General features: G+C 38.8%; 1 protein-coding gene across 5 annotated transcripts in view; it reads left to right on the top strand.

The window, feature by feature from the left end:
• Positions 1 to 8,082, top strand: part of LPAR1 (lysophosphatidic acid receptor 1) — a 130,864-nt gene extending 122,782 nt beyond the window's left edge. For all 5 annotated transcript variants that reach the window (XM_069474547.1, XM_069474545.1, XM_069474546.1 and 2 more), the window contains one exon: positions 5,610 to 8,082. In XM_069474547.1, the coding sequence (XP_069330648.1) occupies positions 5,610 to 5,911 (302 nt within the window). In that variant the 3' untranslated portion in view covers positions 5,912 to 8,082. The remainder of the gene's footprint in view (positions 1 to 5,609) is intronic.
• The last annotated feature ends 5,848 nt before the right edge of the window (positions 8,083 to 13,930 follow it).

The following is a 13,930-nucleotide window of genomic DNA, read 5'->3' as shown; positions in this document are numbered from 1 at the left end:
GTAGGAAAGGCAGCATAATGTTGAATCAGGGCAGAATTACGGGGCTGAAACTCTGACCCAGGAATGTTAAAAAGAGAACATAATGAGTATTCTACTTTGCTTTAGAGTTCTGTGTGATGTTAATACCTTTCTCTAACAGATAAATGTTATTCCCAGGAGTGAGTGATGGAAACACTAAAGTACAGAGCACATCACACAATAAATGGAATCATGAAACTTTAAATGTATGCAACACTCACTGTGACCAGGAAGAAATAGAAACGTTGGGCATTAAACTAGAGGGAATACAATTGGTATCAAGATGTAAATATTATTGAATAATATTGTGGCGATATCTCAGTTAAATTAACTATCTTTTCAATGGTCAGGAACATGGATTTATAATTAATCTCAGTTGCTATTTTGGAAAAAACTTTAATTTGAAAAAGCCATCTACATACATCCCCATTATAATGACCCCTTAGCTGCTAGACTGAGGAATATACTTTGTGTCTATCATCTATTATCTAACATAGCCTCTTATAAGATGTGTAATAAAGAAGGATTTCCTAGCTAGCCATGTCTTATATCTGTACCTTATTAAGCAGAAATCACAACATAACTACAGAGATGAACTAAAATGTGATTGGATTCTGGGATACCAAGATGCCTGACCTGAGGGAACACACAATTTAGTGCAACAGGAAAAGTAGTTTATGTACTCAAACGCTTGTTTTCTCACTTGATCCCCACCACAAGCCTCTAAGACAGGGAGGACTGTTTCTGAGATCCTCATTTGAGAAGCAAGAAGTGTGAGGCCAACTTGGGCACAGCACTGGTGTAGAATTGATTTACCTTGACTTCTTTCAGATCTGTAGGATATCTGATTCTTTTGTAAAAACACAGTTTTGCCAGCCAGACTGGAAACTCTTTCTGTTTCTTTCATCAAAAATCTTGGGCTCTCTCCCTAGAGATCTTCTCTGGCAAGGACCTTTTTCCTCTTTAACTTTAGTTCTTGCATTCCATATGTAAGTAAAGTTCAACCAGTTAGGAAAAAGTCACTCTAGAAGAAAGGCTCTAATTGTGAGACCAGATGGTAAGCATTATTCAGCTGATGGGGTTGTGTAGATTTGAGGGAAGGTGTGGTAATATGATCTCCGTCTGCAGCTGTGACCTGTTGTTCCAAAACAGCCTCATTCCTCCCCGCCTTTTTACATCTGCATTCCAGCACCTCTCCCTCCATTTTTGTGGGCATCGGAGCCCTCATGGATTGCTTTGACAGATGTAGGAGGAGGATTGAAGCTTGTTCAAGGAAGAGCAACCCATGGATATGTTTTGAATATCCTCCTCCCCATGTTACTTGTAATATTGGCAAATCAGGCAGAATGTAACCACTTTTGTTGAACATACTGAGAGACAGTTTCCCTGGATTTAAATTGCCATGAGCCTGTCATGATTACCTTTAGGGCATCTCCATATGGTGTCTTGTAGGTAGCTCAGACTAAACCCGTACAGAACTGAGATTGTCCACTCTCTTCTCACTTCCCGTAACAAAAACATCAGCCGACACTTTCTTCTCTGTTTCTTCCTGCAGCAAAAGATACCACCATCCTTCCTTCAATCAGATTGAAAATCCAGGAGTCACTAGACTTTTTAGTCTTTCTCATCCCTCTCACAGAGTCTGTTTCCTAAATATTTTCCGATCCTTCTATATCTTTCCCCAATGCCACTGGCCCTGGTTCTGGCTTTCAGCATTTCTCTTCTGGAATTTGGAAATATCTGATATTTCCTTTACCTTGATTATTTTCTTCTACTCTGTCACCAGTGTTGTGTCTTAAATGAAAATCTGACCAGTGAAGCTGCGGAAATTAAAATTTCATAGGGGCAGAGGTGGGTGAAGATTATTTCTTTTTTGTTTCTTGTTTGAATTTTTTTTTTTTAGAAAACTCAAACTGGCTGAAAGATCATTATTTCTTATAAGCTCTGAAAGCAATTGTAATGTGTGGCTAGGGTTAAGAACTAATACTGGACTGGACAAATTTTAAATGTCTTAGCCAGGTATACAAGACTTTTGTGACCTTGGACATGTTATCTTCTGCCACTTCTGTTTCTGATTTTACAATCAATAACCGTAAACAACTTGTACTTCCTTTTACTTTCACACTGTTGCCTACCATTCCTTGGTGGTCTTGATCAGTGGGGATTCCTCCACCAGAAATGTGCTAGAAATATACAAACTACCTAAAACACTGTCCCTGCTGAGTGCCATATTATAGTCCCCATCTCATTAGGTGTTGAGTTGACCCATGAGAACCTCCAAAATGATTTGGGGCTTCTGTGCTTCCCTTCATTGCCTCTCTCTTTTCCTTCTTGTTATCTTATCCTCCTCATACCAAACTGCAAGTCCTAGGCATCCCTTATAATCAGGATGGTTTCATCTCAAAGCTTTTTGAAATGCCAGGTTTTCTCCGTCCAAAACATGCTTTCACATTCTGTCCTGGAAGAACCTCTTCTAGAGCTGTGCTACACCAGCCTTCATATGTCTGTGGTAGTCGGGTAGATGTGCAGTTTATAGAGGGCTTTTTAATAAGTTGTATCTTAATTTGATCCTCATCGTGCCCTGTGGAGTAGGCAGGGAGCTATTACTTCTCCACTTCACAGAAGCTTAGATGGAAGGTTTTTTTGTTGTTGTTGTTTTTAACTCTTATCAACCTGTCTTACAGTGTACACTTGACTCGCTACAGACTATGTGTTGATAAAGTCCACAATGCACATCTCAAGTCCTATAACTTGATTGAGTTATGGTTATGATTGAATTTTACTTATTATTAAAGGGGCTTGGGTGTGGTTAATCTTTGTCTTTAGAAGCTCAGGAGGAATTCTGTCAGTTAAGCAAACTTGATTTCAGAATATTCATTCACTATGGGTTAGGAGGCTAATCACCTTGGGATTTTCCAGGACTCCTTCTCCCATCTCTGTGGTCCATCCTCATCTTATGGCCAGTTTGATCCCTGACACCTCTGTGAAAGAGAAGGAGAAAGAAGAGGGGAAAATTCCATATGACTGGATTTTAGATGTTGGTTTGAGTCCTGTGCTGTGAGTCACTGAAATCATTGCATCGACTCTTGAAGATCCAGCCACAGAGTGTTGGGTCTGTGTGGTTGGGCCTAACCATAGTACAAAAAACAGCCGCTTTCATTGAAGAAGAAGGGAGAGGACTCTGGGTTCCTCAATGAAGTGTCCACATATATTAGCTCCTGTGTCAAGCTGTGGCATTGGCCATTTCCTGTCTCCAACCTAGCAGGGCTCCTTGCACATTTTGGTCAAAAAGTAAGGTTCATGGACTCTTTTTGGAAAGTTCTTGCTCTTTTTGAATTTTAACAGTAGAAGAAATTATGAACAACAAATAACTGTATTTGAATTCTCTCACTTTCGAACTAAGTCAAGCAGCTTGAGCAAGTGTTAATATGTGAGAATAAAGATATTTCCTTCTGCTGCCTGGAAGGAGAAAAAGATCATTTTATTTAAAATCTATCTATTGAGATGCATGTTTCTGGTATCTAATCAAGCTCTGAGTTTGAGCTCAATTAGAGCTTTGATAAAAGAAAGGGGGAAGGAAACTTGAAAGAATGCTCTCCCATTCATGAAGGGCCTGTGTGTTTTTAGTTTCCAAGTAAATAGAATAATGGGACCATGCATTTTCCATCCAAGCATTTTCCATCCTGAGCATAATTCCCTTCCTGGCTTCTCAATGAATAATACATTATTTCTGAAACCCAAGAGGCATTCCTTTGATTTTCCTTTATGTTTAGCTTTCTGAGAGATTTTCAGGCAAGGAAATTCAAGGACTTGGAATGAATGCTTTATTAACATTTTTATTGAAGTTCAAATAGCTCTTTGGCTATTATCTCCTGATATTTGAAATATTTTTTTCTCTCTCTAAGGAAAATCTAAGGTATTGTATTTATTAGAAAATGAAGTACCTTGGACAGTCTTCAAAGTGAACAGCAGTTTAAAACCAATACACATTTGAGTTGTAGAACAAAGAGCTTTATGGGGGTAATTTTCTCCTTTATTTTCATTTCCCTGCTGAAAAGTTTCAAAAAAGAAAGCTAACATCCAAAAGTGGGCTGTTTGGAGACTAAATCTCATTTGTTTACATTTTGTGAGTCTCATTCCTTGAAGCTGGTCCAAACCCATGACCCCAGTCCAAGCCTGCATCCACCAAGGCCAGTGCCATTTACATCTAAAGATTCAAGTGTACTTCTGGGGTCGCCTCTGTTCCCGCTCTGCTTGTTACGTAGCATGGTTATATGTATAGGGCCTATTAGTTGTGGCATAAGGGGGCATGGTGGTGCCCATGACTCCTGTTGGCGCATGTCCTTTCAGTAGGAGATGTCCAGCAGATTCTGGGGTAGGTTTTGATGCCATGTCATAACCTCCTTTTTTCCTGGCATCTAAATGATGAGTGATTTCAGGAACTAAATAAAATGGAATTAAGAATCTATATTTCTATTCCTCTTACAGTAAAATCTTAACAATTCAGAATGGTTGAGGGAAGAAAGAAAACGTTGATCTAAACTAGTAAAACATCTGAAGCATAAAATTTGGTTTAAAATATTTATTAGTTTCAAGAAGTGGAGGTATAATGTAATATTAATATTTTCTGGAGCATGGGCCCTGGAGCCAGCTTCTAAGAGCAAAAACTCTGGGATTTGTCTCCTACCTGCCACTTTTCAGTACCATGGGGCTTGAGCAAGTTACTTAAACTTTCTCAATGTCAGTTTCTTCATCTATAAAATGAGGGTATTAGTTTCAATGTCATATGGCTGTTATGAAGATCAAAGGAGTTGTTATTGGTAAAGCATATAGAAAAGCACTATATAGGTGATTATTTAATAAAAATAAAACATACATCGTATCATTAGAAATTGCTGTTTCCAAACAGGCCATGCTACTGAACAGGGGAATAATTACTGTTATTTTTTAATACATACTGAATGATTACTTTCTTAGCACTCATTTAATCCTTACAACAAATTTCATGAGGTAAATATAATCATCTCTATTTTTCAGATGAGAAAACTGAGGTAAGAAAGTAATTTGTGTAAGTTCACCCGTTTTATTAAATAACAAAGCAAGGACTTGAGCCCAGGCAATCTGAATCCAGAAACTGTCCCTTAACTAAGCATTAAAGGATATTTATCATTAGTGCTTATCTTTTGCCTAAAAACAACTCTTTGATATTAAAACCCATGTCTTTATAAGAGGTGTCATGTCTTTGATATTAAAACCCATGTCTTTATAAGAGGTGTCATGTATACCCTGAATCAGTTTTTCATGTCCCAATTGCTTATCACACCCTTTGTGTTTTGCTCAAAGTAATCATCAATGCCTCATAAAAACTCAATTTTAGTAGGACCTGAAATAATGACATTTTAGTATTTTGATTATCATTACAATTTGTTTCTGATTATTTTAGAAAATGAACATTTTATTTGCAAGGATTGGTGGCTTCCAATCTCAGTGTTTTTATATTGAACTGAAATCCTTTCACTTCTGGCTGCATGTTTCGTAATGATATTTTTTCATTCTGTTTTTTTAAATCTTCCCTATCCCTGCCCTTGCAGGTGCCTTTATCATCTGCTGGACTCCTGGATTGGTTTTGTTACTGCTAGACGTGTGCTGTCCACAATGTGATGTTCTGGCCTATGAGAAATTTTTCCTACTCCTTGCGGAATTCAACTCTGCCATGAACCCCATCATTTACTCCTACCGTGACAAAGAGATGAGCGCCACCTTCAGACAGATCCTGTGCTGCCAGCGCAGTGAGAACCCCAGCGGCCCCCAGGAAGGCTCAGACCGCTCAGCTTCCTCCCTCAACCACACCATCTTGGCTGGAGTTCACAGCAATGACCACTCTGTGGTTTAGAAAGGAAACTAAGACGAGGAGCCCGCCATCCTCCATTGAAGGATGAACAGCCTCCCCCTACCCAATTGCCAGGGCAAGGTGGGGTGTGCGAGGAGAAAAATAAACTCATGTACTTAAACACTAACTAACCGATGACAGTATTTGTTCCTAGATCCCACAAGACTTGATATGTATTGCAAATTAGCTATGTGACAACCCTCATCTTGATCCCCACTCCTTCTGAAAGTAGAAAGTGGAGTTCTTGTAATGGAATTCAAGAGTAGACTCCGGAGTGTCCATTTAGATTACACTAACTAAACTTTAAAAAAGATTTTGTGTGGTTTGGTGCAAGTCAGAATAAAATCTGACTAGTTGAATCCACAACTTCATTTACATACAGGCTTCCCTTTTTTACTTTTAAAGGATACATTTCACTTAAGAAACATGCTTATGCCTATCAGCATGTTTGCGATGGATAAGACTATAGACTGTTTATAAACTACCGTAATTCCACTTTTTTCCTTATGTAGGAAAACTGTAAATTAGAATTATTTTGTTTAGAAAGCATGCATGTAATATATGTATGCAGTATGCCTTACTTAAAAAGATAAAAAGGATACTAATTTTAAATCTTCTAGGAAATAGAAGAACCTAGATTTCAAAGCCAGTATTTGTTTAGGTTATGAAGCAAACAATGTTCTAATCACAATATTAACTTTTTATTAAAGTGTTCTAACAGGTGTAAGACAGGGAATGTAAGTTTATTACCAAAAGAATAGGTATTCCAAAAAAGTCATAGAAGATGAAGTGCAGTAATATTGTTCCCCACATATTTAAAATACCCAGGTACCTTCTAATCACCAGTACATCAGAGGAAATTTTTTTGTAGCCTTTTTTTCTGAATTATGAAATAATACACACTCATTATAGAAAACTTGAAAAATGCAGAAATGTATAAAAAAGCAAAAAAGATTACTGATAATCATAACCCAGAAGTTAACCACCTTTAACATCTCCCCCCATATATGTCTATATGTATATTATATACTTTTTAAGATAATTGGGATTATACTGTAAACAGTTTTATAACTAGATTTTTTTCATTGCAGAATTGCCACATTTTCCTATGGCATTAAAAATTTTACAAAAACATAATTTTAATGGCTATATTATATTCCATTTAATGGATGCAACTCAGTTTATTTAACCATTCTCATATTGTTGACTATTTAGGTTATTTTAAATTTTTACTATTATAAAGTTGCAAAAATTTTGTGTACATAAAACATTGTCTGTATAATTAATTATTTACTTAGGACATATTCCCATGAAGGATTTTTTTTTTTAAATGTGAAATGTCTGATTACACTTTTACCTTCATAAAAAGGGATTTCCTGCTTTTGTACTGCATGGGTGGCAGTTATGAGGAAAACCAGTTAAATTGCCTTTTTACAAAAGAAATGCTGTGGTTACTTCAGTCAGAAGTGACTTTTTAATATAACAAGATGGTCTAGAAACAGTCAACTGTCAAAATAACCAAGACACCCTACTATATCTAGCAATTTCAAATTTTGTTTGAGGGCCCAGTTACCCAGCTAGTGGTAGCCACACCTGCAATGTAGAATTGAAGAAAATGCAAAGAAATCAAACGTGCCAAGTGAATAAATGACTGTCATTTTAAATAGCTCGGGGCCCTTCTATAGCAAATGGGTTGAGTGTGTCAGTACGTGCCTGGCTACTGTGTATTGTCCAGGAATCACCCTGATAGACTGCCTCCATGTTAGGGGATATCTGTTTAATACATTGTCCAGGTAAGGTAGTAATTGCATCTGTTTGTTGTAGGAAGTAACGAGTGAAGTAACACAGTCATGAAGCAGGTTGGGGGAGGTCAGGAGAACGTCTAAGAGGAAGAGGTCCAGAAGATGAATGACTGTCTAGGAAGGAGGAAGTCGGTGCAGGGTCAGTGTTTGAGCGGAGGGCAGACTTGCAAAGTACCCACAGTGAAAGAAGTGTGGGGAACCAGTTAGCAGAAATGTGTTTGCACATACTTTATACAAAATACAGAACATTTTATATTGGAAGTCAAAGAAATGAACTTGGACTTTTGCTCATGTGCATATTTTTTGGAGGAGATATGGATTATTTGAAATTAAAAGCATACTAATTGGACCTTAATAAATCCTTTGCAATCAGTGTTTGGCAATGTGTGGTTCTGGTCAGTGCGGTTTCTCTTGTTCCAGAGTCTTCTAGCTTGTGTTGCATAGTACTTTCCCCTGTGACCTCCTTTCCCTGCTTATTTTACTTATTTATTTTACTGCTGAACTCTGAGGTGGAGAAACAATACAGATGTCCTCCAGCCCAGAATTGCTTTTTTTTTTTCGATCTGAGTAATAAGTCTTTCCAGTGTCCAAAGGTGATGGTTTATGTCCCATGAAAAGGTGACAATGTGTTAGGACTAGTGCTTTTCCTCAACAGGATAATTATTAGAGTGAGTTTCTTTTTGAAAAACTGCGATTTTATAAAACCTTCAACAACTTTACGAAAAACTCTCGTTAGGTGTTTATAAAGTCACAGTGGTCTTTCTGCTTATAGATTTGATAACTAATATATATCTTCTAATTATGTGCCAGTTGTCTTTCCAGCGTATCACTGAAGTATCGGAAAAGGTAAAATATTTATTCAAGTAAACGTCCTAATGAGTATTTGGAAGAGAATTCTGAACCTTTAAATTTAGGTGGATATAAGATTGTTAGGAATCAAATGTCTTTGAACTTTTCTTTACAAATTAGCCACCCCTCACATATTCCCTTTTTTTTTAAATTAGCAAAACCACAATTTCTTAGAGTCAAAGCCTCAGCTAATGTTATACAATTAATGAACCTTTTTGGACTTCCCTTTCTCCTTCACAATTAACTTGCTTTAAATCCCACCGTTCATCTCCCTTCTGATTTATAACAATAGTCTCTCTACTTCTGAAATATTGTAATTTTGTAATATTTCTAGTTCCTCCCATTAAAAGCTGGAATGTGCACTCATGCTAGATAAAAACTGTAGAAACACTTCGTTAATTGGGTCCCTTCACTATACCAAAGTAAGAAGAACATTTTTATGAAAAACCTTTTGAAACAAAGGACTTAGTTTTTAATACCAAGTGAGCTTCACCTGATCCCAAACCCTCCTAAGAATCATGGTTTATTTGTGGGTTAAAATAGGGTGGCTCGGCTGGGCGAGGTGGCTCACGCCTGTAATCCTAGCACTCTGGGAGGCCGAGGCGGGTGGATTGTTTGAGCTCTGGAGTTTGAGACCAGCCTGAGCAAGAGCGAGACCCCGTCTCTACTAAAAATAGAAAGAAATTATCTGGCCAACTAAAATATATATAGAGAAAAAAATTAGCTGGGCATGGTGGCACATGCCTGTAGTCCCAGCTACTTGGGAGGCTGAGGCAGGAGGATCGCTTGAGCCCAGGAGTTTGAGGTTGCTGTGAGCTAGGCTGACACCACGGCACTCACTCTAGCCCGGGCAACAGAGTGAGACTCTGTCTCAAAAAAAAAAAAAAAAAAAAAGATACGGTGGCTCATGAATGGATTGGGTTTAGGCACCATCTGACAGAAGAAGTGTGTTTAGGAGACAATGTGTCGTGGATCTCCTGAAGGAGGGTCTGTTCACACTCTAGCATTCACTCACCTATGTCTTGGATAGCCATAGCAAACTCTTTATTTCTTAAAGTTATAAAGCTCACAGTCACAGATTACTTGCTAATTATCTGTTTAACGATGTGGCATGTAACGACCATTTGAAAATATACAGCAGGAATTGTCAAACTAAGTCCCATTGGCCAAATCCACCTAATTTTGTATGACCTACAAGCTAACAGGTTTGACATTTTCAAATGGTTGAGAAAAGAATATTTTGTGATGCATGAAAATCATATGAAATTTAAACTTCAGTGTCCATAGTTTTATTGGAATATAGTTCCAATAAACTCATTAGTTTAAGTATTGTCTGGCTGCTTTTGTACTACTATGGCAGGATGGAGTAATTGCAGTAGAGACTGTATGGCTCTCAAAGTCTAAAATATTTACTGCCTGGCCCTTTACAGAAAAAGTTTGCCAACCCTTGATTTAGAGGATTCTATTTTCAATCACGCTATCCTCATTTGACCATGGATGTTTTTTAGAAGAAGGAAGCGGAAGGAATTGGGCACAAGATCTCTTCATCCAGCTCTAGCTGGCAGAGAAAATTCTCCATCAAATTTTTTTCACTAAAGATACTTTTTATTTTGAAACAATCTCAAAATTAAGGAAAAGTTTACCAAATTTACAGAAGATTTTTCCTGAACCATTTGCCAACATGAAGCCCCATTATCCCTGAATACTTTTAAGTATGTAATGCCTGAAGAGAAGGACGTTCTCTTTCATAACCTCAATACAACCACTAAAATCAGGAAATTAACATTGACACATGCTACACTTCATTCACAGACCCCATGTAAGCTTCATCAATTTGTCCAATAATGTTGATTACAGAAAAATAATCCAGTCCAGGATGACTGCCTGCATTTAGTTGTCATTTCTCTTTAGTCTTCATTCTTGAACGGTTCCTCAATCTTCTTGACCTTCACGACCTTGTCACCTAAAGATCACAGGTGAGTCATTTGGTAGACTGTCCCTCAATTTGGGTTTGTCTCACTTATCTTTGAAAAATAAGGCAGAAGTGCAGCTGTGGCTCTTCTCACTTCATCCTATCAAGTAGCACATCGTGCCGATTTGTTCTGTTACTGTGATGTTAACTTTGCGTGATTAAAGTGGTCCGCCAGAGCCCGATAAATTTGAGGCATGTTCTTCTATGCCTATTTTGTTGAATGTTTCTATCATGAAAGGGTTGTGGATTTTATTGAGTGCTTTTTCTGCATCTAATGAGATGATCATTGTTGGAGGGAATGTAAAATGGTATAGCCACTTTGGAAGACAGTTTGGCAGTTTCTTGCGAAGCTAAACATACTCCTATTATATGATCCAGCAATCATACTTCTTGGTATTTACCTGAATGATTTAAAAATTCATGTTCACACAAAAATCTGCACATAAATAAATTATAGCAGCTTTATTCATAATAGCCAAAACTTGGAGGCAACCAAGATGTCCTTCAGTAAGAAAAGAATAAAATGTATACGGTTTGGGAAGGAAGAAATAGGTGAATGGATAAACTATGGTACATCTAGACCATGGAATATTATTTAGCACTCAAAAGAAGTGAGCTATGGTAAAGATATGGAAAACATTAAATGCAGATTACTAAGTAAAAGAAGCCAAACTGAAAAGGCTACATACTGTATAATTTCAATCATGATATTCTGGAAAAGACAAAACTATGGAGGGAATAAAAAGATCAGTGGTTGCCAGGGGTTAGCAGGGAGGTAGGGATGCATTGGGTAGGCACAGAGGATTTTTAGGACAATGACACTATTCTACATGACCCTATAATGGTGGATACATGTCATTATACATTTGTCCAAACCCATAGAATGTACAACACTGAGAAGGAGCCATAAAGTTAACTGTAGACGTTAGGTGTCAATGTTGGTTCATCATTTGTAACAAAGGTACCACTCTTGTGTGGGATGTTGATACTGGGTGAGCCTGTGCCATGTGTGGGTGGGAAGGGGGTATACGGGAACTCTCTGTTCTTTCTCCTCAATTTTGCTGTGAACCTAAAACCTCTCTAAAAAAAAATAGTGTGTAAGTGTCTTCCTTTTGCTACTTTGCTTTCATCTGTGTCTTTTCTCCTTCATTCCATTGTCAATATGAACTCCATTTCTGTGATGTTTTAATTTTTTTCCTCTTTCTTAAGCACTGTCAATTCACTTTTAATCATCTCTTGTTGTCTTCTAATTTTTTGCATGAACCTTATGTTTTTTGCCATAAGTTTCTGATTCACAAAGCTGTATGTATCATCCATTCCTTTGAACCCATGGAGAACTGCATGGCATGATTTTCCTGTGCTCCACAGCAACTTTATGCTGCTGTGTGCTCTTCATCTGCCTTTTGTTGATCATGTATTTTTTTTTTATTGCAGTGCATCTGGGGATATCCTCTGCTGATTTTTGATTATTATTCATTGTATAATATGAGCACTTCATAGGTCTTGCCCCAGATCTTTGTGGAAGGATAAGGTAGAGGGAAGGTCAGAGGTGCTCCAGTTGTGGGAAGTCTCCCTGGGTCCCAGAGAAAGCCCTTGTGATGTAGGGTTCTTTCTTTTCTCTCTTTCTTTCTCTCTATGGAGGTGTGGCTTGCACTTTGCCCTACATCAGCTCCCAGAGACCTGAAATGGCCAGTGGCTTCCATAGTGATTCTTATTCTAAGCCACACATAGCCGCACATTGTATCTAGTTGCAAGGAAGGCAACTCTTCACGTTTCCTTTGACAGCTATTCTTTGTCTGCCATTCTGCAGTTCAGACACCTTTCAGACTATTCCTGCAAGCAGTGCATGCACTGCAATCCTATTCCAGACAAGGGCCATGGTTATGAGGATAGCTCATAAGATCATGACACTCACTGGAGGCTGAGTGCCCTACCAGTGTGCTCCTGAATCTGCATGCCTAACTCCCTCTCTCTTAGATCGGCGCCTGATGTCTTCTCTTGGACCTGTGTGTCTCATGATGTCTCTCAATTAACACATTCAATGTGGTCTCTTAGCTTTCACCCTGACACGGTCCAGTTATTACTCATGGATTTGGCAGATCTTCTGGTCACCATTTTGCCAAATATTGCCTGCTGGTGCTCAGCCCCTTACCAGTCCTTCTAAAACCCTGTTGTTGTTGTTGTTGTTGTTGTTGTTTCCTAACTAACGGCTATCAAAGTTGGATTCTTACCCTCCCATAGTGACTGGGAGACAGGGGCCCTATCTTCAGATGTTGGCTGAAACAAACAGAAAATAATTTTGGCAACCTTGGGCTTTCTCAGACAGGAACTTAAGGGAACTGGAGTTGTCATCCTAGGGACATGGACTTGAGCTGCTAGAAACGATGCTGATGTTTGTTCAAGTCTCTTAGTGCTTGTAGTGGTGATGGTGGCTGAAATCATTTCTACCAGGAGGCTGTAGAGAAGAGAATGAGGTCTAGTTGAGAATAAGGCTCAGAGGAGCCTGACTAGAGAAGAGCCTGGTCATGGAGCGTCTTTGTCATTCCCCCCAAAGCAAGTAATCCAAAGGACCAAGGCAGAAGTGGCAAAGCCTTTGACAAGCTAGCTTGGAAATCACACTCTGTCACTTCCATAGTATTCTATTGGTCACACAGGTCAGCTCTGATTGGTGTGGCAGGGACCCACCCAATGGTGTGAATACCAGGAGGCAAAGATCACTGGGCGCCACCTAGAAGTCTGGTGACCACAGTCTTCACTCTGTACACCAATAACTCATGTTCCTCCATGTGTAAAGCATACATTCCCCCTTCCCAGGTACCCAAAAGTCTCATCCTTTTACAGCATCCACTCAAAGTATAGGATCTAATCATTTTGGGGTCTAGATACAGAAGCAGCTACTTGCATGTCGTTCCTTCTATACAACTCCCTAACAGAGTTTCTCGCAGTATAAAGAGCTGTGAACTAGGAAGAAATAGTTATCTGTGGCCTACCGTCCCCCAACCTAACAAATCAAACATACCACGGTGAGAAAGGTATAAAATAACTGCTGGAGAGACTCCTGTTTAAGAAAGGGGGAGGGGAATGGGAGACACACAGGAGACAGGCAACTATGGCAATTGTGATGTCCAGCATGACAGCTGTTGGCAGTTCCTTGATTAGGACTTAAGGCCTGGGAATGATTCTCCACCGTTATTAGCTCCTCCCTCTGAGCTCTTGGTTTGCCATTTGAGTTGTCCTTTCTTTTCTATGAAATTTGGCTCGTGTTTGGTGCTAAGTTGTTTTCTTAGCCTGCTTTCAGACTATAGAAGTCTGGAGGTCCAAAAGTTTCTTTTTGGCCAGGTGCAGTAGCTCACGCCTGTAATCCTAGCACTTAGAGAAGCCGAGGCAGGAGGATCACTT

The sequence above is a fragment of the Eulemur rufifrons genome, chromosome 7, assembly GCF_041146395.1.
Source record: "Eulemur rufifrons isolate Redbay chromosome 7, OSU_ERuf_1, whole genome shotgun sequence".
NCBI classification, from domain to species: Eukaryota; Metazoa; Chordata; class Mammalia; order Primates; family Lemuridae; genus Eulemur; species Eulemur rufifrons.
Note: the sequence above shows the minus strand (reverse complement) of the source record. Positions and strands in the feature narration are given on the sequence as shown.